The sequence below is a fragment of the Acanthopagrus latus genome, chromosome 16, assembly GCF_904848185.1.
Source record: "Acanthopagrus latus isolate v.2019 chromosome 16, fAcaLat1.1, whole genome shotgun sequence".
NCBI classification, from domain to species: Eukaryota; Metazoa; Chordata; class Actinopteri; order Spariformes; family Sparidae; genus Acanthopagrus; species Acanthopagrus latus.
In genome coordinates, this window is record NC_051054.1 from 16,643,405 (window position 1) to 16,670,668 (window position 27,264).

Below are 27,264 nucleotides of genomic sequence, written 5' to 3' on the forward strand. Positions count from 1 at the left end.
GTGATACTCATACTGCTCCACTTGGGGCACCAGAATCAGGTCATTGAAAGTAGATGCCGTAAAATTAAGTTTAAAGATTCATACTCCCTGGGAGATGAAAGCATGACATGTAGATGTTGTTTCCAAGACATCCAAGATAATTGAAATGGATAGGTTTCCATTTGATTGGCTAAAGATATCAGGATCCAGAGAATGAATCTTGTGATGTTTTTGACAATCTTTTGACTTTCCAGAAGGACTTTACTCAAGCCAAAATATCCATTTCACAAGGTATCTTTACAAGACATATTTAGACGATTTCTCATAGGCAGATTCCCATGATATTTGATGACCACATGCATTCTCAAGGGGGATAAGCTCTTGAGCTTTTATTAACCCAACAAAGTTTCCACTGGTAAACATTTTTGGCTCCCTTCTACTCATACTACTACTAATAAGGTTAAACTCAGGGGGGATATTATAGATGTGGCAACAAGTCAGCCTCTAAAACTCTTGTCATGGACAAATACCAAATTTGGTAGGGTGCTATCTTTTTAAAACGCTGAAGCTGTAAATTATAATTTAATCAACAAATACTTAAAGGGATGTTCTGTTGTAAATTTAACCCATGGTCTAACAGACTGTGACACAGAGTAAGACCCCCCCCTTGATAATCAACTTGTCACGGCTTCCCCACAACGAGCTAGCTGCTGCAGGGGAGTGGTGAGTTGTGTTCTCTTTTCAGTAGAAATCCGGCAAAGCTAGCAGATGTTTGATGCCTGTAGTTTGGTGCTTTTCTGAGCATTATTTGTGGCTATGAGTGTCTTTTTGATGGCGGTTTCTTAGTTGGAGGCATAGACTGCAGTGTATTGTTATCGTGCGGTCTTTTCTGAGCAGTGGGAAAGCTTGATCTCTCAAGGGGGGGGGGCGGTCTTGCTCGGTGTCACGGTGTGTTAGACCATGGATTAAATTTACACCGGAATATCCCTTTAACTCAAGGACCACTTAGCAGCTTTTGTTGCACTTTCAACTTTCAACACTTTCATGGAGTGCTAAATTCCATTTGCGAATGAGGTCCATGAAATGTAGGACTTTTTGGCGAACAATTCAATTTCCATACCCAATCTATGCAAAGCTTATCCAGAACATCAACAAGTGACCCAAATCATGACTAAATATGATTTGGTGATGCCCCACCCCCACCCCCCTGCAATTCCCCCATGTTCAAAGAAATGCAGCAAAAGTGCCCTCTTGGTCGATATCACATGACAAAGTGCCCTCTAGAGTGCCTTTCCAGTGGAAAAAAACATACCCAAGTGCTCTCTTGGGTACTCCTCCAGTTCACTAAAAATGTATCATGACTTTGTGTGCTCTGGTGCCCTTGTTATTTTATTTTGTTGCCCCTGCCCTTCAGAGATCCTGAGACCGCCACTGGTAAACGCCAAATATTTGTGGTCATATTAAAACGTGGGAATCCTGCTACAATTTCATGGGGTTTGGTAATTACTCTATAACTCCAAAAATACTAGTTGATGGTGAACATTCAAACAACGTTCTTCTTATTCGATCAGCTTTTGACCATTACCTCTAAATCTAAACAAAGCCTGTTCTTTCGCAGATTTCCTCTCAGCAAATCAAAGGAATGAATGAAAGCATCACCCATGCAGACACATTTCCCTACTTCCTTTCTTTTCTGTTTTTTTTTTTTTTTTTCTATTTTCAGGGGGGTGTTTCCAAGAACAGCAGGCCCTTTTCTCTCTCCCACTGACATTAACAGACACCTCTGGGAGCTGAGTCACAGAGACTCTTCCTCCGTTGGGGGTTCACAGATCATTATTACGGCTGCCCTGCCAGCTGCTGCAGCCTGGAGGGGAAACCGGAGAGGATTTCTCAGTTTCAAGGAAAGAGTGACGCAGCATTACGTTGACACCAGTAAGCGTTTTTCCTCACTGCCCTCTGGGGAGCCAGGCATGAACTGTCCAGGCCCACACAATCAGGCCCCCACACCAACACCCACACAAACATCTGAGAGAAGTGTAATGTCTGGTTACAATGTCCAACTTGATTCCAGCTATCATGGAACTTTGTTTTTTTTGTGCTGAATATTTTCATCAATAATATTCCATGACTGATCAGCTGCTCCCAGCCCTGGGGGATGGGACCTCCCAGGTGTTTGGAAGATAGACATGAGGGGTCACCAGATGATTAAAGGGATAAAGGAAAAGCCTGAACCTATTATGCTTTTTCATTTTGAGTGATATATGGGTTGTTGTGCATGTGGACCCAGTCAAAGTAGGCACCAACAGAAGCTCCTTTCTCCCACAGAAAACACTGCTCCTGAAATGCCTCGCCTGTGGTCCCGTCTTTAATCGCATGACTCCCAGTGACATCCCAGTGTGTCACCCTGTTAATCATTTACATAATTTGGACATATGAAAAATGCAGCTGCTCTGTTGTCGTTTAGTGGTGATGGCTCAGGCGTGTGTGAGCGACCATTCAGAGGTGACTGCTTATTCAGGGGGTGGGGGTGGGACTTAAAGAGACAGGAGCTCAAACAGAGTGTTGGAATGAACTGAAGAACAGCCAGTCTTCCTGACAAGCTGGGGGGTCCAAAATAGAGGACGATAATATTTAACCTCCTCTGTCAGAGTCGAAACTATTCCAGGAAAGAGCAATGGTTTGTCGCCAGTTATGAGACTGCACGTCTTTAAATAAACTCTTTTAACTTATTGAACTTGTTACTAACTGTAATGAAGGAAATATTGTGTAATGGTGAACAAATGCCACAGAGAGTTAAACAGAACATCACAAATCGGAGAGCAGCTCCAGGAGATATTGTGACTAGATAGTGTTGAATGGTCAGCCTGGCCAGTGAGATAATCAACAGCTTGCCAGCTAGCAGTTCTCCAACCAGCCTACAAGTGCAGGTTGAAGTGTCTCCTCTAAACAGCAGTCAACTGTAGCATCATAGTTATTGTACATGCAAGTATCAATCTTCTCATTTAACTCTTGGTAAGAAATTTACCAGAATGACTATCTGTTCCTTTGAAATAAGTGCAGTAGGTACCTTCCACATCACGGTCATAACTGTGAGGACAGGTCACAGCTTTATTCATACAGATTTATATGTCTGTGCCATAATTTTCATTCCAGTGTGCCCATTTCTGAAGAGAGATGTGAACCACCTACTGTTTATCAACTTGTTTACAGGAGCATCCTGTCCCGGCTTAGCTGAGATGCGTGATGCCATGTGGCTGCGCCCTGTCCCCGGAACATTCTCCGTCCTCTGAGCCTTATGGTTAATTGCATCTCATCTTATTTTACCCTCAACAACTGATTGTATGTATACATGTGTCCTGCTCCGGACCACTTCAGAGGGACAGACATGTAGCGTGGCACAGACTTCAGTCACGAATAAATATTTCCGTCCATGAAATCACTCTTTGTGTATTTACAACTGGCTGTAACTTAATAAATATAAGATGACTCGGAAGACATCTTCCCTCCACGTTTGTCACACTTCATTCTTGAGTCATGCTGGATCGCACTGGCAGGCAGCTGCACTGTTATCTTTGGTGAGAAACGTTAAGTGGGGGCACTGTGCGCAGCCACACGACGCGCCAGTTCTGCCTCATTTGGCTCGCGACGCTGTAAAACCTCACTGGGCTGAAAGCACTGGAAAATGATGCTGAAATAAGTGAGCTCGAATAGAAGCAGATGGACCATGTCGAAAGTCGGGATGATTTATTCCAATAAAACATTTCACAGCTGCCTGGGAGCACTTAAACACCCCCGCAAGGTAAGACCAAACATGTAAACTGGTTAACCGTTGGGGGTGTGTGTGGGGGGGGAGCTTGTGAGAATGTTGAATCAACCAAGATATAGGCGTTTCATCTGCACCTACGCTCTTGGACGAGCTGCGAACATAAAAGGATGTTGATTTTCATTCATAACAATGTGCCCGCCTACTACAGTCGACCACTATTGTGCGCTCAGGAATATCCCCAGGGTGAGCTTCACCTCATTAGCCCTTCAGTCACAACAGATCAACACACCGTCGGGGGACCACCCTCATCTCTCAGCAGATACACCATCAAAGCTCCCTCCGCCGAAAGGTTGTGCATTTCACAAACAACGGGACAACCTTCCGTGGGATAGGCAGAGGAATCAAAACACTTGCTGGCCTCGAAAAACAGTGATCCCCACAGCTGTGCTCCCCATGTGCTGCCTCATGCAAAACAGAGGGTAGAGCTCTGAGCCGAGCGGAGGACCTTCAGAGGCTGTCCTGCCTCGCAAATAAACAGGTGTACATTCTGTGATTATCTCTCCATGTGGTATTATAAAACGATCTTGGCAGAGTCCACCACTGATTTAAAGTGCGTACCTACCCACGAGGCGTTCACAGGAAACAATCCAGTATTAGAGTTTTAAATTTGACCTTTTAGACATCAGCCATGTCAGAGCTGTATAAAGAAACTTTAAATGGCAATTCCTGCTGTTGCTTTACGTCGAAAGCAAGTGGGGGACGCGTGCTGGCTTTTATTGTGAAGCAGCCACAGGAAACACAATGCATCTGTTTCAGAAATCGCATCTTCGGGGGATCGTTTCAAATTTGTGCAAAGGGATAGGACAGGATAACAGGCGCAGCCACAATGAGCTGTTGGATAAAGAGCTCCAGGCACTCTCAGCGTGGTTGTTCTGTGGGAAACTGCTCGCACCGTGTGCACCATTAATCTGATCACGGTCATGTTATTTTGGACTGGCTCTGATTGTTTGGCTGCAATGTAAACGAATGCACCAGTGGCTCATCACTGGGTTTCTGATGAAGCAGCTGCTTAAGGAGTGTTTTCCTGTATTAGAATATACACGCGTTGTTATCTCAGTCACCACGACTGCTGCCAGATCAACCAGGGTAGAATTCTGACACAAAGCAACTTTGAGACTCCACACGTGTGAGACAGAAAATGCTGAAAAGACTATAACAAGCCTTATATAAGTGGACTTCTTGGCGTTTTCTTGTTGTTTCCTTTTGAGAGTCTCTCTTATTTGTGATTTAAGTTACATGATACCATCGGCGGCAGCAGCAACAGGGACCACTGGAACGGCTTAAGAGTGATTTCAATCTAGCCAACAAAACACTGAATAGTACCTCGCTTCATTTCCCTTCTGGAGGACATTTTGGTGACAGGTAACATGGCAAATGAGGACATGGAGGATTCTAAGAGGAATAATTCACAATCAGCGTTTGTTTCTTACAAGTTCAGCTTGGGAACTGTTGGTCCTCCTCTTCCCATATTCAAAGGGGAGTGCTGCTTGCTGTTGCTTTTGGCATCTCATTGAGTGGAAACCTACTGTCTGAATGCTGACTGAATATTTGCCCTTGGAGGAGTCAACCCCCCTTCGAGTTCAAAAGGACTGCTTCATTCCTTCCTCAGGTTTTGGTTGGCACGCCAAGAATCAAAGTCACTCTGTTCTAATGGTCGGCCGCTTCGGGTGAAGCAATTCATATACATTTGTGTCTGAGTCCTTTTGTGCAGCGGTTCCCCTTTTCTACACCACATTAAAGCCCAGCTTACAGTCTGATACTGTATGGTTGTGGTGTTTACAGGAAACTTACTGTAAATTTGTTTTATTGCGTTTTCGGATGGAAATCCACGAAAGAATCCAACTATGATAAATTATTCAATGGCTTTTTAGTGGAAAGTTGGAGTGTTACACGGTCCTGCTGGGTCAGAGGTTCACTCGCACTGCCAAAAGAAAAATTCAGAAGGGAGATCTTTGGAACAAAAAACCCCCCCAAAAAAACCAACATAAAATCAGAGCAGAATTTTGGCTTGTAGGAAAGGCCATCATATAAAACATTTTATTATTATTGTTCATCAAAAAACCATATCGGTCAACCCCTCTCGTTATCCCATTGTAGGTCTGAAACCTCAGCTCAACTCTTCTAAAATAAAGACACTGTGTGGGATGTGTTCGCTTTCTCATGTGCTTGTTCACCCTGCTTAAGTATCCTTGAGCAACCAAGGTTCAGCGTTTATGTAACTGTCATTTAAAGGGTCTATACATAACAATTTTAGTTTAAAACATTCCAAAATTAACAGTAAATAACTACCAACAGAACATGAAGAGATGAGTTTGAGGCCGTTTTTTAGAGAGCCTCAGCGCATTGTGTTGCAGATATAGCTACATAATTTAGCATGCCATCCATCTTGCTTTTGGCCCGTCCTGTCTAATGATACTACTTTGTACTTCAAGAGAAGAAGTGAGTCACTGCAGCGTCCTCTCTGTCCTCAGAGGATTAGCATGTAGCGCTGCCCTGAGGGCGTACTTTAACCAGCCAATGAACCATGTTTGGCAGTGAAGAAAAGAAGCGCACAGGCAATACAAGAGTCAACATTAGCGCTGCCAGCTGGGATTAACCCCTGGATGAAATCTGACACTAAACTCACGATGTTTATCCTAGACTGGTAAAGTAAACAGAGGTTGATGCTAATGTAGTAACAGAGGCTAGTTGTGTAACATTAGAAGGAACCATGGGGCTGGACTGTGTTTCCTTGTTTCTTACAAGTGATGGACACTTTCTGGTGATATGCTTCTCCCAGATATGCTTGGACTATGAATTCGACTGGTGGCACCTTTTTACGTGTAGGACAAAATGCAAATTGTAGTCCCTTAATGCTATGGGGAAAAGTGTTCTGGGAAACTTTTTTGGTTCCTCCTCTCTGAAAGGAATGGTCCAGCATTTTGGGTGATTTGCCATGTTTTCTTGCAAGAAGATTAACACCCCTCATGTCCATCCATCCATCATCTGACACCGCTTATCCTTTTCAGAGGGGGCTGGAGCAAATCCCAGCTGGCATTGGGCGATGGCATGGTACACCCTGGATAAGTCGCCAGTCCATCGCAGGGCTGACACACAGGGACAAACAAACCATTCACGCTCACACCTAGGGATGATTTTGAGTCACCGATGAGCATGTCTTTGGATTGTGGGAAGAACTTGGGTTATCTCTGCCAACACCTCATGTCTTTATTACAAATATGAAGCTACAGCCAGCAGCTTAGTAGCTTATAGTGTAAAGACTGGAGATAGAGGGGGCAGCTAGCCTCTATTTTGTACAGATTCAATGAGCAAGATGAAATGATGTGTTAATAAAGGAGCTTCAAGTGCTGATAGGTGGCTTTTCCTACTTTAAGATAGGGCCGGGCCAGCTTTCCAGTCATTTCCACACTATAAATGATGTATGTTCTGATGATGTATTCTCTCTCTATACAGAGTCTGCATTGTAATGATTAATGTACTGTTCAGCAGGTTACATTACGAGCAAAGCTGGAACTTGTTTTTCATGAAAATATGAAAACTTTCCCCGTGTCAATGTCCCGTGACGCCATGTGATCTCTATTTAGCTGTCATCTCCCCAATTCTCATGCTAGTGCTCTCATAGCACTCCTAAAAGCCCAAATAAAATTCTCCTTTTCAATCACCTGTGATTACTTTTCAGTGCAAGACTGTCTTCTGCCCAATGCCCACGCATGGTTCCATGAATCCTGCTCTGAAAGACTTGAAAGATTCAGGACTCAGCATAAATTTCGCACCGCTTGATTGATGCCAGGAAATAAATTAACGAAGATACAAGAAAAACCTCTTTCAGTGTTCCTTAACCTTTTACTCTGTTACACAGCTCAGCAGTAAATCAAGCTTTGCCTTCTTTGAACCTCGGCCTGGTTTTGACTTGCCAACGCTGATATCACATCGCAGGCTTGATATGGATTTGCTCCTGCCATACTGAAACAGCATGAAGACTTTGAAACTTTAGACGGTTTGAGAATCTCTGACCTTTCCTATCTGTGCATCAAGGTTTTATATGAAATGACGCAAGACTTTACCGTACAGTACTATTAAAGTTTCATCATCCTATTCCACATGACATTTACTGACACTGTGGTAACAGTTTAAAAGTGCTCCCAGATTTTAATTATTGACTGATGGAGTATCTGCACACATTAGACAGTATCTGTAACTGGGTACAAAATGACTGCACTAATAGTTTTATGTGAACCATAGATTGTTGGATGAATCTGCAGAGATTATCAGCCAACTCTGCAGTTTCCGACAGCTCTGTGGAGCATTTTAGCATCTTTCAGCTCGTTGTTTCGGTTATAGAGACCAAATTGTTACTGTTTATTTCAGCGTCACTGCTCCTGTAGGTGGAATTCTCATCAGAAAATTTCTGATAAACAAATTGTATGCTACATTTGTGGTACTGAAGATCAGTTAACAACTAGTTAAGTGAACACACTGAAGCATTTAGCTCTCTCATGAGGTGATGGAGACAAAACAGAGATAAAAGCAGAGTTCATTTTGAATTTACGTTCGCCAGTTATTGAAAAACACAATTCCCAGCAAATGTTAGCATTGTTTGAGTCGGCTGGATGTGTTTATACAGTTGCAATAGGCTAACTACTAGCTAAAATGGATGTGAATTGTCAGTGTTGATTTCACAGCTTGTTTCCACTGCCAGAGTGGCCAAGAAAAGTATTTATTATGGTTTAAGCCTTAATTTGATTATTAAACGCTAATTGATAATCAAGGCCACCTATCATGGCCCACCACTCTGTCTGCTGTGTGTTGGAGGACAACCAGAGATAAAACAGGAGTTTGTTAAAATCTGTAACAACCCCAGACTCTGGAACAACCCACTTGAAACTCTTGCCACAAAGTGAACACAGATGCACGCTCAAAGAAATCAGCAGACAGAAACCAGACGGGGTTACGGTAAGGATGGTATCAGGCATCACTGATGTCAGGTTTTTTTTTTGGTTTTAGTTTGGAGGGAAACACAGAATGAGAAGAGAAAGAGGTGACTTAGAGGCCGAAGCATCGTCTTGGACGAGGTCACAGACTGAAACCGAAATCAGAGCCTGATGTTGAGAAATAGTGCGAAGAGCGTGTCACGTAAAACAGGTGTGAACATATTTCAAATAGGCCAGTATGTCTCAGGGACTGCTGGTTTGAGGAAAGAGGGGCTTTAGGGTAAAGCGACATCATGACGTGAGCAGGGAGATCATAGTTCTGTGTTTTTGGTGTATACATGTCTAACAGTGTTCTCTACATTCATTCTCATGTAAGCTCTTTTCGGTATGTCAAATGCTTTTGCAGACACGGCTTGTCTCCTTTATGACTAACATGTACCAGCTGTTCTGACACTTATACTGTACTTTACCTACAAGAATTCCTCTCATGAAATATAAACTTCTATAAAAATCCATTTGAGGTTCCCAGACTAATTGAAGGGTGTTTGAAAAAGGTGCATTTACATTGCTAGGGGGGAGCTTTGGAAAATAAGAGTAACAAACAAAACGGTTTCCATTAAAGATTTTTCCCATGTCTTCCTGCGGTGCTGTTCTTCGACCTCAATACCTCACCACCGCCCCCACCCGCCACCCCCAGTCGTTATCTCTGGCATTTGTGCAGAACCTCCTCCACAGACACGCTTTCCCTTCATCACGATAAACAGAAATAGCGTGAGTTGTTCCTTACCTCATACATCTCTTATTTCATTGTTAGATATGCTTTATGGGTGGAAATCAGTAAGTTTTTCCAGCCTTATTTTCGCTGTTTCCTCATGGAAATCTATAATCACTACAACCTGACACAACAAAAAGCCAACTATACGTTTGTTTTCACACTTCTCATCTTTCTCCTCTGGTTGCCCTGACATGAACCTGACGATCTGGACACAACATCTTTAGCTGTCAAAAAAAATAAGAGGTTCAAACTTCAAAGCATATTTCTCAAGGTTGAATATTGGGACAGAGCGGCTTTCTTCACTCAGGATCGAATCTGCAAAAAGGGAAGCGGTTGCATGTTGCGGTGCCACAAGATGGCAGCTGAGGATCTGACCTTCAATTTGTGAGCCCAGATCTTAGGTTGTGTATATAATGAACAGATGCTGTGGGAATTAAAGGACAAAAATGACTTGAGAGTGAAAACAAATGCTACATTTTCAGTAGTTTTATTGAAAAATGCCTCTTCTGTTTCAGAAATAAATAAGAAAATAAGGCTGTGTGGAATTCACAAAATGGGCAGTTAAAACATGAGAAAAGCAATTCTATGTCCATAGTCTTGCAACCAAATCCAAACTGCATAGATAGAAAACAACAACTATATTCTGACTTCCTCAGTAAATATACAACACAAACATGCAATTCCACCATTGGTACAAAAACAAAAGAAAAAAAAAACAAAACAAGTTTTGGTTTCTTACAAGAAGTCAATTATGATTTGGTTTACAGGCCGGACAAAACATCACAATGAACAAATCTTTGGAGATCAAATTAATTGTCTTTCTTTTTTTTACCGAGGGAGTATCTGAAACAGCTTTACATACTGAAGTTTTGACAAAAAGTGTTCAAAATCACACATACTGTACTTCCTTTGACATACTTTCTGCTGGTTTTCACATGATTAGTGCATGACACGCTGGAGTCCAATAAACACTTGCGGTTATATTACAAGCAGACACTTAAAGGGGACACTTAGCAAGCACACAGGTTTGTAATGAACGAACATGTAGGTTTGTATTCATCTTGCTAAACTTTCTCATGTTAAAAAAAAATATATGTTCAATATAGCCAGGGGTATCAAACCCATATAGTACTAGATTTGTTCTGAAAATCACTTCATCCTCATGTAAGTTTGTTCAATATTACACTTTCTGAGAGCTCCTTGTTGCAGCTATGATGTTAGTGTTTGTTTATTGTCCCGTGGTAGTGATCTCTTTCCTCGTTGGTTTCGTGAGTAACCGGGTGATTGTATTGTCTCAAACTCTCCAGCGGGCTCCGCAGGTATAGGCACTACCTCAGGTTCAGGCTGGTAGCGGGGTGCTAGGAAAATATTTGGGATGGCCAATCAAAAAAAGGGCTCTTTTTTATAACTCTTCACATGCACAATTTAAATTATATTGCACTATGGAATTCTTTAAAAAAATCCCGGTGTCAAAACTACTGTTCTCAAAAAAGTACCAAAAAGTTAAGTAAAAAAAACAAAACAAAAAATTGTTTCAACTGCTTGGATGACATTTACAATAAAAATCCATCAAGCTATTGGATAATAAGATGTAGTAAAATAACCAGCTCATACTACAAAGGACACATGGAAATGGAAGGAGAGCAACATTTAGCACTGACTTGATCAATGTACACAAAGAACATGATGATTAAAAGTACAAATGGAACATGCTTCAGTTTGGACCAGAGCTGTTTAAGGCACTTATGGTGTCGTAAACAGAGGTTATGCTGGTGGTAAGTAAGCAGAGGGTTATGAGGCACAAGCTCTACAGATGTTAACAGGATTTTTAGTGACATGTCCTGGTTCATACAATCATTTACAAGGCACAAAAATTAGTTTTATTTACACATATCACCTCTACATTAACATTTCAGCTATGGAATCCTTTTTGTTAGTAGCTGTTTTGGGTGGTATTTGTACATGCTCCTTCCTTCGTAGAAATATTCAGTCTCTGTTTTTTTTGTTTTGTTTTTCCCCCAGCGGTTTGTTGTTCAAGATGCAAACAGGCCAGCAGGTTGCCATCACTGTAGCTTGTAGCTGTGAGATGGTGTTAGTGCCAGTCCGCTCCGTTCTGTTTTATGGCTTTCGTAATGTTTTTTTTTTTTTTTAGTGTTCAATTTATGTCCGTGGTGATTATCCTTACATGCCCCATAGCAAATGGGCAAACATCTCAGAAACAGGACTTCAAAGTGTAAGCGGCACAGGCGACCTAGAACGTTTACTATGCCAAACCTGAAAATAGTTCAAAGAGGGTGTGAGTTTTCTCTGTGGAATAAAGTTATAAGCATTTTATATGATGTAATGCAGGTCATCATTCACCACTTGCTAGAATGCTTTACATGCCAGCTTTAAAATTGTACATCAAATGTATGGAGGTATTGAAAAAATCATGAATCCCAACCGACTGTTTGCTAAAGCCCTTCCTTGAACAGTGACTATAGTAAAAATGTCATCCATGTAAAACTTATTTTGATATTTTGTCTTTTTTAGAGCAAGTACTTGGCTGAAACCAGAATCTGGTACAGATAATGTACTTTTTAATAGTATGAGTATCACTCGAGTGAAAAGCCGTGATGAAGGAAGATTCCTTATTGGGTAATTGACTGAAAGTTTTTCATTTATGTAAAAAAAAAAGTACTGTAAAAAGTAATCAATCAAAATCAAAACCACTGATCTGAGGATCACATTTGATGCTGTTCTCTTAACAGTTTTTGAATAAAATAAAAAATCCTGATCTGTCCATGTCAATTTAAGGCTAAAATTAACTCAGTCTGGTTAGTGCAGCCTACTTCCTGCTTAAGTACCTCATGCTTCCTGTTTGAGCCTCGCCCGTTAATGGCTACAGATGATTTCTGTGGTTCAAACAAGACAAAGATGGTGTACTTGTTTGATCCTTAATGTGAGCTGCAAATCATAGTTCTCTTTTACAGCTGATAATATCCGCTAGCGACAGTTAATTTCAGTCTGTAAAAAAGTTCCAGGCTAGGAATACAGAGCCTTCCTTTGTCTTCCTCTGTGTGATATCAAATACCTATTGTTCAAAAGATTACCGCAAAGCTGTAAATGTTCTATGTGGAGGGAATAAAGCATGATTTTGATGATTTTGTGGATGGTAAGCAGGGGCTTAGCGAACAGTCAGTCGGAACCTCTGATGGACATAAGTTATAACAGCTTCCTATTCAAAGATTGATACTCTGGAAAACTGACATTCATATCTCCATACATTATCAAAGAAAGTAGTAGTGCACTAAGTTGCGAATGAAATTAGTCTGCATACACTTAGTATTTTATCTAATGAAGTACCATGCAGGACCTATACAGTGTTGAGTGTACCTTGGTATCCTTGTCCATTATAAGGAATGCCAACACACTGAGAGGAGTCGCAATATCCAGGGGGTCCTGGTGGTCCCCTAACCCCTGGGGTACCCTGACGACCTGGAGGGCCGCGAGATCCAGCAGAGCCAGAAGGACCAGGGGGTCCCGTTCTTGACTCTCCTGGTGGTCCTGCAAATGGGGGGAGAGAAGGTGAGTAAAACCAGTTTGAAAAGTCTTTATAGCTCCGGCACAAAAACCCACTGACATCACCCGTAAATCTTGAGTGAAAATGGTGGGGCTACCACGGGGTGCAGTGCTGCACTGTAATTTACATTTTTCAATGGCTCAATTAAAAAGCTTGACCAAGAAAGAAAAGTCTGGGGCTGTGTGGCGTGCCCCCCCCCCCCCCCTAAAAGTCTAGACGCTGAAAACTCAGGATGGAATTTTCCCCCTCTTTCTTTTTCTCTTCCTTAAGTGGGCCCATGTGTTGTCAATGAAGCCACCAAAGAAAGCTCATTGGACAACAATCTGATTTTCCCACACACTCACACACACCATGCACACACACGCACAGTAGTGAGTCATCAGAGTGGACTTCCTCCGACTAATATGCAGTTGTTTCTCACTTCATTCACAGAAACAGACATGTCAGTGTCTGGTGTCTAGGGGTAGACATCAATAGGTTCCTTCTGTTTTGCAAAAGCTTCCCCTGGGAAAGGAAATCTTCAGAAGTGGTCTTTTTTTTCAGAGAATCATTTTGCATGTTTATCGGAAATGAGGAGAGGTTAAAGCCTTTCAAACAGACAAATAGACCCAATGAATTTAATAAATATTTTAAAAAACGCGTCATAGGCTTGACTGAAAACTGATTGATTGTTCAAACTCCAGACAGAAATTCTCTCCATAACGATAGATATAAATACCTTCCATTCACTGTATTGCATATCTGATGTGCGCAGTGTTTGGAGAAGCTCAATATACACGAGACATAAATCTTTAAAGAGGGAAAGAATTAGGAATATGTTTGGGGTCCCTCCAAAGAATTTATGCAGTGCAGCTGGCCAAACGAAGGTGACTGAGACACATATACTGAAGGTAAGTTTTGGCCTCTGGCTGGAATGTGTTGCTTTAATTGGACTAAAGGGAGTACTCTGTGTCCTGACAAGGTCCAGACAAAAAAAAGAAGAAATTAAAAAGCTGTCATGAGCCTGTTATTCTGTCTTGACATTCCGTATATAACGTACGAACAAAGGATGCGAGAGCATTGTTATTTCAGTGGGGGTAGTATCCAAGCCGAACAGTCATCTATGTAAAAAAGGTGGCAGGACAGGACACACGCTGTTAGACAAACAAGTGTGTCAAATTACACATTGGCGTTGTTTGGTTCTTTGTAAAAAAGCAAAGCCGGTGTACTGACAAGGTCTTCTTCAGGAGTATATCCAGTTCTCTTTTTTAAAAATTTCAAACTTTCAAACTCTGTTACAGTGTAAGTAAGTTTTAACTGAGTGGTAGGAGGCCTGCAGACTGTCTGCAGAAGCTGGATAACAGTGTTCATGTAAAAATATGGGTATCACCCATGAAAATGTTACCTTGTGGCCCACTCGGGCCTCTTTGTCCTCTGATACCATTTCCTGGAGCTCCTCTCTCTCCCTTCTCTCCTGGCAAACCTACACAAACCACAGGAACAAGTTAAAATTACTTCTGCACCAACAAAGCATGCTTTGGAAAAAACTCTATCTATCTGGAAATGAGTAGAAATATAAAAAGGCGTAAATGTAACCCAGTGATAACATTTTGAAATGCTGACTTACATCATGCACACACCACATAAGCAATGCATTTATGTTGTAATTCTACTCATGGTGGACCAACAAAAGAATCTATACAGTCCAAACCACCATGACCAAAATTCACCCATTTCTCCCTCTCTGCTGTATGACAGTCCAATATATTCATAAAAGAAGTTACCTCTTTCTCCTTGATTTCCAGGTTGACCTGGGGTTCCAGGGAAACCGGTGCGACCAGGCTGTCCAGGCTCTCCGCGGGATCCTTGGTTGCCAGGAGGGCCTGGAGGACCAGGTGGTCCGGGAGAGTTGCTGCGATATCCAGAGGGAATCTGGTTGAGCATCATGTCAATTCTGCTCATTTGATCTGCAAAAGAAGAACAATCAGACAGATTTGGATTACCGTATATTCATGCTTCAACGACTTCAAACTTCCTTCAAGTTTTATAAAAGTTTTCCTCACTGTTCACGAGCTGTTCACAAACTTGTCTGGCGATGGAGCGCATCATGTTCTGGGATGCAAAGTCTCCCTGGAAAACAAAGACATGGACATGAAGAGATTGCTTTTCACATTAATGATGTATTACAACCGGTGTATGGTGATTTAATCGAACACAAAACACATACCCTCTCTCCTTTCTCTCCTTTAAGGCCAACAGCTCCCTGTTAACAAGAACAGTGTTAGAACAATCTCAACCTCCAATAAATGTTTTTTTTAATGTAATCATATTTGTGTCTTGTTATTCTGTACATACTGGGCTTCCTGTATCTCCTGGTTTCCCTGGTTTTCCAGTAATTCCTGGTACACCTGGGTTTCCAGGACTTCCCTGAAAAAAAAAAAAAAAACAGAAAGAGAAGTGTTTACTTTAAATCACTGCCACAATAAACATAACTGCGATGTTTTACTCGTGCTCCCTTTTAACAGTTGTGTAACAAGCTTTAAGTTGGAATCTATGCTTTGACATCTGCAGGGGGGGCACAAAAACACAAGCTGCCAAGAACACTGAAGAGCGGATGATGGAAACACACATGCCGACCAGCCAACAAGGCCAGGATGTAAACACACACACATACACACACCAGCCAGGAGGCACTGCTAATGAGTCTTGGAGCACTCAGGATGGTATAGTGCATGTGCATTTTATACTGGCACGCTGATGGCTGGACTAAGTAGATTCAGACCTCCTCAAACCACAGAAGAAGAAAATGTGATGCATGCAATATTCTGGGCCTACAGACTGCAGTCCGCTCTTTTTTATGCGCTGTTCCAGCAGAGTGCAACTGTGGAGCCAGAGGAGTAATTGTTGCAGATATATCAGGAAATAAAGCATGCTCCAAGGAATATTTATTTGGCCCTCAACTGCACAACACAAGCATACACACTCACTCACCATTGGCCCTGGTGGGCCTCTGGGTCCAGATGATCCCTCCTTTCCTGGTGGCCCCTATGCAGAAACAACATATAATCGCACGTGGATTACAACACACTGGGGACCCCCTTCATGCAATACATCAGTGTCATGGCTTTATATTGGTTTCAGCCTTGAGTCTGTCTTTTTAAATTACATTTACGAGTGGTGGCTCACTTCTCCTGGCTGACGCAAGTGAGAACACGCAAAAAACTAAAAGACAGTCCTTCTGTATCCGCTGAGCTAAGTGGGGGATCGCATGTAAAACATTATCTTAACTAGGTGTTGGATTCATTCGTGGGCTTTGAACACAGCATGTACACTAAGCAGGGCTGGAGGCAGAACTTACCCGTGCTCCGCTTGGTCCAACGGGGCCCAGAGGACCGCGTGGCCCTGGAGGACCCTGGGAAAAAAGCAGACACACTCAATCAAATGCTAATGAACAGGAACAACACATTTATACAGCTCCCCAAAGACTCTGTTGAACTACAGAAAGAAAAAAAAGTTTCCCAGTTATTTCGCCAATGACAATATATCATGTCATTACTAAAATTTGGAACAACTTCCCTCTGTCTGTTGACACATGATGTCTACTAGACATCTACAGAGACAGTGCTGTTACAATAAGCGTTATTGTGTAAAAACAACGAGACGATGATGCCAATAAGCTCTGAAGATCAGAGAATAGAACATTCTCCCATGTCTGCATTTACTTATTCAGAGGCTAGAATAACCAGTGGTGATGTTGTCCCGGGTTGAATGGTGGGAGTTGGCTGAATGACCTCAGCTGGATGAATGAACAGTTGCTTGGCCAAGAGGTGGCTATGTAATATCGGCCCACTCAAAAATGCCCAAAAAGCGCCCCCGTAATGGGAAGTGGGTTTAGGCTGAACTCAAATCTGCTGCTCACTTGACAAAGCAGTGATTTGAATAATCATGATCTAACCCTAACTACTAATGTTACTGTGTGGAAAGTCAGGTTTTATTTGACTTTCATTTTCATTCAATATATCCCCAGAAACAAATCTACTGTAAGTCAAAGATGCTGTAGTTCAGAGGGACTATAAGTCATGATCATCTTCAATTACAAGTCTAGGGAAGGAACATGTTCCATTCCCTTTTTTACTCTTTTGTAACACGAGTCTGCACTCCATTATAATTTAACTGCATCACTGGCCTTCTACTGTTTGTCAATCAACATGTACGTTCGAGAATTTGGGTCTCCCTGAGGATGGCATGGTAAACCTCCCACTCTGAGTGCGGTTTCAATCTCGCCATGTGGACTGAATCCAGTAGCAGCGCCGTTCTCTATGGATACTCTCCTTGTTTCCTGTTCATAAACCACAAAATGAGAGGGGAGTGCTCACTTGCAATCCAGTCAGGCCCTGGTCTCCACGATCTCCCTTTGGTCCTGGGCGACCCTGAATGTAGAAGAGGAGGAGGAAGTAAAGGGGTTTGTTTAATCCTTTTTTTGTCCGTAATTTTGATTGATTCCATGTTTTGATAAGAACATCTGCAGGTAAGAAAAACAAAGAGGCCTTCGAGTTGCCTGGCTAGAGGGAGCAGGGGGAGGTTTTAAGTGTTTTGACTTTCACTGTAAATTCGCTGGTGTACCTGCAGCAATTCTCACATAAATTGCACATTCATATCAATACGAGCGCTATAATCATAAGTGATAGCATCTGTCTTATACATTAAACCCCATCGACTACTGATATTTTAAACTTTTGTCGAGTAGGATTTAACTTACAGGCTCTCCAGGTAGAGACAGTCCATTAGGGCCCTGTGGACCAGGTGGTCCCATTGAGCCTGGGAGTCCTGGGTCACCGCGTGGACCCATTGGACCCTAAAGCATCACCCAGACAAAAAATAATGTTTCATAGCCACACTCATACAAAAGACTTAGAGAGACAGAGATAGACAATGAACATTAACATTGTAAATGGAACTTTAAGTACTTGACACAGGCCTGCTTTAAATCAAGCTTAGAAAAAATACACAGTCAGTAACTGATTTCAGATGTGTGCAGTTTGCTTTGTCTGATGGTGCAAGCTAAAGTAAGGCTGCAGCAGAGCAATTTCAGCAGCATAATGGCAGTGAGATTATCATGTGTGGATTTGGCATTATTGAGCTTTATTCACTATAAACAGTTCAATTTATTTGCAAAATACTTAAGTAACAGTTATTACGGTTCCAAATTCAATGCGCTCCAAGTGATGTAAGGTGTTACTCACGGGGTTGCCGTTTTCTCCTCTATCTCCTCGTGGTCCCTTAGAGCCTGGGCTGCCCTGGAAAAGGAAGGAGCCAGAAACACAGAGTGAGTGTAACAACAGGAACAGATTCCAAAAGTCCTAAAACCCCAAGCCCTATGAAATCCTCACCGGGGCTTAGTGAGGTTACCAAACACACATATTCCAGACTTCTGCTCAAGATCTCTTTACTGCTGTTTTTCCGACAGGCATTTATCTTTTGACACTTCTCCCCAAGCCCACATTTCATTGCATGCCACTGGTCTCATCCTCAACTGTGCTTTCCGAAGGAAAAGAAAATACTGCTCCTGATGCAAAGGACATCCTCCATTGACTTAAGTTCAAAGTGTATAGCAGGCAAATGTGGAGCCGCTCATTGTAGCTATACAGTCATTAAAATCATGGCTTTGCTATCATCATCACAACATGTTTGACTTCTGAGAAAAATAATTTATTGTTAAAAGGAAGGATCAACGATGTCTTTACCGAAGGTCCAGGAGGTCCCTGAGGGCCGATGCTGTCCTGTGTGCATGTGCAAGAATGGGGAAGGGACGGACACTTGGCCTCATCTCTCTGGAGAGGAATTCAGAAGAAATAGAGATTAGAAAAGAGAAATAAAGGCATACACAAGAATTCCTGTAGCCCACTAATAATTGAGACCATGTCCTGGCAAAGAATACTAGGGGTAAAAAAGTGACAGTATCCTGGCAAAGTGTTATAGAGTATATGTATAGAGTCTAAGCAGGACAGACATTTTATATACCCTGCAAGGTTCGCGATGGAACAGTGGCTCATGCTGAACTTTGACTGAAATCAGAGGAAGTTGGCGTGGAGCTTTAAGAGTAGATGCTCAGTGACAGTTACAAACTTTGTCCACATTTTTGGGAATGAATCACTGACAAAATGAGTCATATGCACTGCAGTCATCCACTTGATGTATTAATATGAGATGCAAATTATAGATGAATTACTCATAATTGGTTAAATGTGTGTGCATCCGGTAGTTAAACTGTATCATAATAAATGAGATTTACTGCCTGCTCCGCGATCTGAGGGAGCACTTGTTTTCATGTAATTGGACGATCATACTGGCAACAGTACGATTAGCTAAATTACACTGGATACAAGGCTCTGTACAGTTCAGCACAGGCACGTTCTTTTTAGACTGCAATCTGGTTATCAGCCTAATAACTACATAACAGCATACATTAGAAGGTATACTCTATGCTTAGAGTACAAACAGTATAAATCATGGCAATGTTCCTTCAAGAAGTACCAACCAAGTTCAAGATTAATGATCTGATTCAACTACAAATGTATTTAATGACGTACATAAAATAAATATGATAAAACTGCTAAAAGGTCTTCTAGCTTGACTTTGTTTTAAAATGATTCTTAAAATAACGCTTGTTCTTACTGTGGAGGGCAGGTCGCAGCATCTGTCTCGGCTGATCCAGCTCAAGCTGCAGATAATATCGAACATCTGGAGCTGGAACTGCACAACAGAAGAAGGGGGAAAAGAATATGGTTGGGTGTAAAAAAACTCATTCGTGATGAAAATGAACACTGTTGAAAACAGACAACAATGAGTGCCTCAGAGAAATACAAAGCTGCAGGCTTTTCATCCCTCCAGCAGTCGCTGGGAGCACTTAAAACTTAATTGTGCATTTACACACAAGAGGTTTTGGATATTGATTTATTGGAAAATGGTGAGATGCTATGCCAAATGTTCTTTTCTTTTTTTTTCAAGCAAAAGCTTTCTTTTTCACTTACTGTTGCAGACTGCCTCCTTCCGCCTCCAGACTTGACCATCTTGCCAAGAACTTCATAGCCATCCAGTGTGATGTTATTGGCCTCCTTGATGGGCTTCTCTGCCACCTCTTGGCAGTCCACATTGAGCTTGACTTTTTCTGGAGAGATGGTGATGTGGAGCTGCAGAGGATGGGCAGAGGGCACAATTAAACAGAGCATTCTTGTCTTCTCAATACTTCCAAGCTGCCAACTTGGTTGCAACACAATTACTTGGCTTAGACTACTAAGAGCAGTGGAGCTTATAAAAGTCTGGGTTTGGAATTTGTTTCTGTTTGGAAGTGGCACGATTGCCCTTTTAATGAGAAGGGAAATTCTTTAAGAAAGTGCAAATATAAAGCTGGGAGCAACCTCACTGAACCTCACTTATAGCTTATAGATAAGCTGATACTGTATTTCACATACTTGCTAGATTCCGGAAATTGTTTAGTCTTTGTTGAAGATGTTAATTATAGATTCTGAAATTATGCCAGTGTTGTTCAATGACTCTATAGATGATTGGATCATACAAAAAGGAAATATATAACATTTGGCATTCACATGCAGATTTAAAGCTGTAGTCAGCAACTGTATAACAACAAAGAATGACAAACTGCCAGATTTTGAAGTTTCTTGTCCAGAGAACCCGCTCCACATCTTGAAACAATATCACTTGCGGCGTGCCATCAGAAGTCCTACACTTTCCATACTTTCCCCCCTCACTTACAAATTTTCCCCTGCCCAACAGTCAGACAAGCTGTCTTCATGTCAGGAAAAGCAAGCTACCATTTCTCTCTACAAAGCTATACCAACCACAGACCAGGCCCACGGTTCTTGGCGACCAATCACAAAATTACAGTTGACTTCCTTGGCAACAGAACAAACTATCTGGTGGACCGCAAAAGAGAGAGGGGTGTCGTTTATCCCAGGATCCTGCCATGGATATATTACACCGTGATGCCCCTGAGGGCTTACCAAAACAGCTTTGGATGATATACTGGGATGGCAAATAATGAGCATGTATATATTACCTCACTGACCAATAAGTAAACATAATAAAAACACTGTTGTTACTGGAAAGTTAAACCTCAGAAGAAGTGGCTTTATGCTGCTTCAGTGGATGGTATTTGCTGCTAAGTGATCAGGTTGTTCTGCAGCGAAGTGTTGACAGAAGAATGCTTTTCCTTCATCAATTGTTAACACAGAGGGGTTTACTGTGTTCCCCAGCGTCAACACTAGTGCATATAGTACGATTTCAGGCTGACACCATCTCTGCTTCAATATGCTTGACAAACTTCCATGGTTTCTATCAGATTAGATTGTATTGTTTATGGCTCTGTCCTGTCTCGTCCTTTGTTTTCATAATCCTGTTATCGATCTTACTCACGCACTAATAGGCAGGTGAGTCTTCTCCATGAAAACGCATCCAAGTTTACTTTTATTGAGACTAAAGGGAAATACATAATCAGTTTAAATCTCCATTGGACTGGCAATTAATTCAGTGCAAACAGTGCTCTGGCTGATTATGTTCATTGTATGAGGCTTCCTGGGAAGCTCCCAGATCAGACAAGGCACTGTGATTTCTTTGGGAAGAGAAGTTAATCTATAATTTCCTGTATTTCTTGTGTGGTTTTAAGGGGTCAAGTCTTCTTGTCCAGGTCGCAGAAAGACGATACCTTGTCTCTGAAAGAAAGTTGTCAGAAATGAGTGCAGTCAGTGGACAACTTGGCATAAACCTTCCCATCTGTCTTAATTAGCGCATGCATATTTTGGCACAACCCTCCCAACAAAGTCCCTGAAAGGAAAGTTTGAAGGACTGGATTCAAGGCTTCTCATAAAACAATGAGCTTTGTGTCTTCACAGTGCACTCTTCAATGACTGCAGCAACTTTCACGCTCAAGTCATAACGACTCATGGAAAATGTCTTCTTCACTTAAGTTAGCGGGAAACTTCCCCCCGCAGACTCCCACCCTTCGAGTGTGGGAGGGGGATTCCCTGGTGGGCTAGTGAGTGGCTAGCATCTGCTTAAGTCATCTCTGAGAGCTTTCCCACATGTTCAGTTAGTGGTAGACCATGACCTCTCCAGCCTGGGCAACTCTTTATTGACTAGCCTGAAGAGAAAAGTCAAATCTCTGACCCAGCAGTGTGGCACACAACCCGATTTCACACTTGGCAAAAATGGAAACTGCAATTCAGAAAACACTGGGTGGGTAGACATAGCTATCACTAAATCATCGCACAAATTTAGGAGATAATCTGCAGATTCATCACTAAAGAAAAAGTTTCTCCAAACTTCAGTTTTGTTCAGAAAAAAACTGTTATTTCATTGGGTTCCGCTTCACACATGGACTGCCATTTGCAACAACCCTCATGGTCACTTTCAGCACGGACTCACACACACTGAGGTCACACCATAAAAGCTGCAGATAAAGTGTTGGGAAACCACTGACAACATGTAAACACACACCGCCGCAGCAGTCGTCAGTGGCACTTACTCAGCAGACCAGCAAATAAGCAGCTAGGTAGACCGCTGCAGATTCACCAGCTCATGGAACGACGGCTAGTGCACCACAAACCGACTACTTAATGTACAGTCAGACTACAGTCTCCACTGCGGCCATGGACGCAGAGAACACACACACGCAGTACAGACCGCTGTCCAACTGGGCCAGCAGTGATGTCATTCGCATCCAGTCCTGACCCAACATTTTCCAGGGTTCTATTCATTCATGCAGTTACCCTTCAATTAGTTGTGTAGATGCTAAATGGTCAAGCTGAAAAGCCATTTGCAAAACATTCTGATCTTAGAGCCAATATATCTCATTAGTCCCTAACTGTACTGATGAAAACTATAAAGCTGTAATGTCAGGAAGTGGGTGATCTTTGATGTTGGATAAGATGCTGATACATTAAAATGGGTCATTCATTTTGAACTGGGGGGAAAAAACCTGTGCTCTAAATAAGGGGCACTCTGTCTCATACTCAAATGCAATTGGAAGTGACTTAAGTACATTGGAACCAGTCATTTTTCCTCCTGTGATGAATCCCCCATCTTAAGTCATTCCAGGTCAGTATGAAAATATACTGTCCCTCATTGTTCTAGTCTCTATACCCTCCTGCGGTGGAACATAACAGGGTATGTTTTATCGCCACTGCTGCTTTGAGTTGGACTTAAAGGCAGCTGATGTCTCTTTTTACCTCCCTTGCTGTGGCCCAAAGAGATACCATACGACACAATTGCTGTTCATCACGGCTGTACGCCTGGCATGTGGGCCTAATGTGGTGGTGAAACCACCGCAGAGAAACAAAGAGTTTGCAAAACAATGATACCACTGTGGGTGGTTATTTTGAGTTAGATGAGAGAGGTTTTGAAAGACTGTTTCAAGGGTGGTTGATGGTAATGAAACTTCCAATAAGCATCCCCCTCAGGGAACTCAATATTAACTTCTTGCATGAATGACAGGGGGAATAATGGCACGGATCAGTTTCAGAGTCAGCGAAATATATGAGTTAGAAACATCTGGACCCAAACTTTTAATGTGTTGTTTGCAAAACTTCCAATTTTCCCACCGATAATGTGTAGTCTTGCTTAAACAACTACTGAGTGTCCTTAAAGTCCCCCTCCAATCAAAAATGTGCTGTTCTTCTTGTTTCTACAGCTGAATGTTCAAGCTTCACTGTGTAGATTGATGTGCAGAGTTTAACACTAGATTGCTTTCAGAATCACTGCTGAAAATGTAAATTTAGTCTGTTCTCATTTAAATCTAATTCTAAGGCGCAGACTTAAGAGCGTGTTTTGTGACATAGTCTGGAAGCCAATCTCGGTCCAATTTAAGGAATTTAATCTGATTTTCTTTTTTTTATTATTCATTATAGTTTCGAAAACATTGCAAAAAATCCAAATATAAGTGTTTTTTTAATTGAATCTGATCATTAGGGTCTGTTTTTGAATGCCTTAATAGATGTGGCTCTTTAATCGGTCATACAACCATCTACTGTACCTTATGTAATTGGAGCTTGAGCAAAAGGCTTTAAGGGACAATCCAGCAATGTTACTACGTTTCGAGGCAGCTGGATTTGCAAGATCAACTGATCGTGAGATTTCACAAATCCATCTCGCCAGGCTTCAAGCCATGTGGTTGTGGCTTAATCCACAGGCATTGAACCAGTCAGACTCTGAAGAAACTGCTCATTTGAAAACAACAATGGCAATTTTGGCAAGTCAAAGAACATCATTAATGAGCTTGAGTTTCTATGATAAACTGCTGTGTGACACAGGCTTTGACCAGGCCACTGAAGTTATAAAAGATGCTACTGAGTTGTAACACGACAATGTAGGAGTCAGGACTTATGGAGATTAACCCATTCTAGTGCTTTTTTAATAAAAGATTTGCATCCTTTATGATCGATTTTTGACATGCCTTCAGTCATTTTCAAACCCAACTCAGCCAAACCAAAATAGAAATTGATCCAGTCGCCTGACTGGTCCTGGAGTTGGGAGCAGACTGGCTTGGAATTCACTTAACAGCTACCACGATAGTCTCCAGTCTTGATGTGGTAAGACCTCCATGGTAAACTGTAACAGTTTGCACATTACGCTGCCACACTGAGGTATCAGTGCTTCTCTCCAACCTCTCTTTAAATGTATTTATAGCCTACATGACCCATTTATCATTTTAAGTGCCCATGGTCTATAAAAACAAACTTAATGTCAAATCATAAAAAAGGCCTAATGACCACTTTGACAGCAGACCAGCACTCTAAGACTGATAGCAAGTTATATGTCATTGGCTGTTAGGCGATTCAGCCAACTCAAGTAAAGCATAAATGTCTGCTAGAAACATTTAAAATCTTTTAGAACTATACATGTGAGAGGAGGTAACGGCAATTAAAACAGTATTATGGATACAAAATGGTCTTAAAAGGATAATCAACCGACAGGTGACCACAAAAGACTCTTAGTCCGTCCTAATTAAGCCAAACATTAATAATATAACTGTGTGGTGCAAAGAGTATAAGAATCATGCATTGTGTTTACCTTGTGGAAGCTGCCATGGAAAACCCGCTTCACTGGCTCCTCATTAAACGTGGCTCTCTGGATCTCTCCCCGGGTGTCCTTGTTGTAGAATGTGATTGTCTTGCTGGAAGCTGAAAAAAGAGAAGGGCCTCTGATGAATCCCTGACAGCGTGTTACGATTTGGTGGCACGCAAAGCACAGACAGGACTATAGAGAACACATGGTTGTTGGGGACTAGAAAGATAGAGAAAAAGCTAAGATGGATTAAATCCATGACCATAACTACTTGCATGCACGTGTGTTTGCACACATTTGTAAAAGATACTTATTTAAAAATGAAGGCTTTCTTTCTACAAGAGAATAAAAAAGCAAGTTATTTCAGCATGGTTCCAATGACCTACCATGTCTGACAAAGATCAATTAGTTCTGGCTGTCTGTAGTTTAGCTAAGAAAGTAAGAAAGCAGATTAAGTTGTTAATTAAGAGTGTACAGCTGTGTATATGTTGGGTCAGCTACAGCAGCTTTCCCCTCCAGCTGAGGGCTAAAACAGGATGAGGCGCTTACGGTTGACGGTGACCCCGACCTCGGGGTTGTTGTTTTTGTCGGCAATCTGCCAGATATCAAAAGGTTCGGAGGGCGTGTCGGGCAGCAGGCGGAAGAGTAGGATGATGGTGTAGGATGGGGGAAGACCGTCTGGATGGATCTCCCTGTTAGCGAGATATTGATGAGTCAGATGTGTGTGCTCATTACACCAGCAGTCAGACTATCACATAGGCTGCAGAACCTGTTAATGATTGCCAGCTTCTCCCTTTGGCCTTGCAGAAATTGGCCACATATTGAAAGTATTTTCTGTCCCCTCTCTTTTGCTCAAGTTCAAAGTGTTTCCATTTGTGCACATTAACTCAATGGCTGCGCCCACGCACACAAACTATGCATCATTATAAACATATTAACAAAGCATGCTGAAGAGGTTTGGATACTCCTGCAGCTCTGCAATTGCCTAACACCACCAACAAAAACCCAATAAAGAGACAAAGCTGTTGACCCTGGGGTGATTGCTGTTTCCCAGTACAACACAGGTGGGAAGAGGGCTTGGTCCAGGAACTTTGTAAATAAGTTTTCTATTTAGCACCTCATAATCCTCAAGCTGCAACAACAAACAAGGCTGTAGGTGTGTTGCCAGAGGACACCAGGGAAACTCCTGTGAGTACAGAGGCTACTGAACATCATTATGATTAATGACTATGGGCTGGGCAGGATTATAGTGCACGGTAAGGCCAATAGGCTGGGAATATGCACGTAGTGAGGCTCACACTCACAAATACTAATTTGATTCAGTTCTTACTTGGTGGGCTGATTTATGAAGGAATCCTTGTGCAGCCTGTAGGCGATGTAGCTGTTGAAGGAGCCTGGCTCCATGGACACGCCGTTCATGCCGGCGAAGGTCCGGTCAGTGATGTTGAAAGCCTCTAGCATCCTAAAGCCTGGGAAGGAACGGAAACAGGAGCAATGTTGAGTGCAAGTAAATAATACCCTCTTATAGCAGAGTAAACTAGCATTTTGGTGAAGCCAACAACCTCTGTGGGATATTAGTCAATGGGTATGATGTATGGTGACGCTTACCTGGTGTTGTGAACCCATTGATGTAGATCAGAGGGCAAGCTGAAACAGAACAAAAAGGTTGGAAGGGTTGGAAAAGACTAGGGTTTAAAGAAAGTGATTGATGTCTGTTTACAGATTTTGTGCCAATAGATCAGATAAATGTGTTGCTTACCTCTGCAGGTGCACTAATCAACCACAATAGTAATTACACAATGAAAGTAAAAGATTTACTTTTGGAATGCAGAAACTAAACTCAAACTGCGTTTTAATTATTTATTAATGTCTTACTGGAAGTGGCCGTTTCACAGATGAAGGTGATAAGGTTGTCCTGGATCTTGGCGAAAGCGTCATAGTCGTCAACCACAAACACATGTCTCTCGCTGGGCTTGCTGCCAATGAGTCTCAGCTCTGTCATGTCCACATCAGCCACTCCAACGACAAATACACTGTAGCCTGTGGGGGCAAACACACGCACACAAAAATAACAAAGACCAATTGTTAAGCTTCCAGTAACCACAAGCAGTTTCATCACTGAAGAGATTTGTTA

The 27,264-nt window shown here is 42.0% G+C and overlaps 1 protein-coding gene across 4 annotated transcripts in view; it reads right to left on the bottom strand.

Annotated features, from left to right (window-relative positions):
* Positions 1-9,982: 9,982 nt before the first annotated feature.
* Positions 9,983-27,264, bottom strand: part of col12a1a (collagen, type XII, alpha 1a) — a 56,643-nt gene continuing 39,361 nt past the window's right edge. For 3 of the 4 annotated variants that reach the window (XM_037071868.1, XM_037071866.1, XM_037071865.1), the window contains 20 exons: positions 27,006-27,170; positions 26,739-26,777; positions 26,461-26,599; positions 25,680-25,822; positions 25,137-25,246; positions 20,084-20,242; positions 19,728-19,805; positions 18,797-18,883; positions 18,296-18,349; positions 17,812-17,907; positions 17,429-17,482; positions 16,411-16,464; positions 16,044-16,097; positions 15,408-15,479; positions 15,280-15,315; positions 15,116-15,182; positions 14,837-15,019; positions 14,458-14,535; positions 12,887-13,057; positions 9,983-10,869 (listed from right to left, as the gene is read on the bottom strand). In XM_037071868.1, the coding sequence (XP_036927763.1) occupies positions 10,721-10,869; positions 12,887-13,057; positions 14,458-14,535; positions 14,837-15,019; positions 15,116-15,182; positions 15,280-15,315; positions 15,408-15,479; positions 16,044-16,097; positions 16,411-16,464; positions 17,429-17,482; positions 17,812-17,907; positions 18,296-18,349; positions 18,797-18,883; positions 19,728-19,805; positions 20,084-20,242; positions 25,137-25,246; positions 25,680-25,822; positions 26,461-26,599; positions 26,739-26,777; positions 27,006-27,170 (1,988 nt within the window). In that variant the 3' untranslated portion in view covers positions 9,983-10,720. Of the gene's footprint in view, positions 10,870-11,646; positions 11,786-12,886; positions 13,058-14,457; positions 14,536-14,836; positions 15,020-15,115; positions 15,183-15,279; positions 15,316-15,407; positions 15,480-16,043; positions 16,098-16,410; positions 16,465-17,428; positions 17,483-17,811; positions 17,908-18,295; positions 18,350-18,796; positions 18,884-19,727; positions 19,806-20,083; positions 20,243-25,136; positions 25,247-25,679; positions 25,823-26,460; positions 26,600-26,738; positions 26,778-27,005; positions 27,171-27,264 lie in introns of those variants that run through there. The other variant, XM_037071867.1, reaches the window with a different exon arrangement.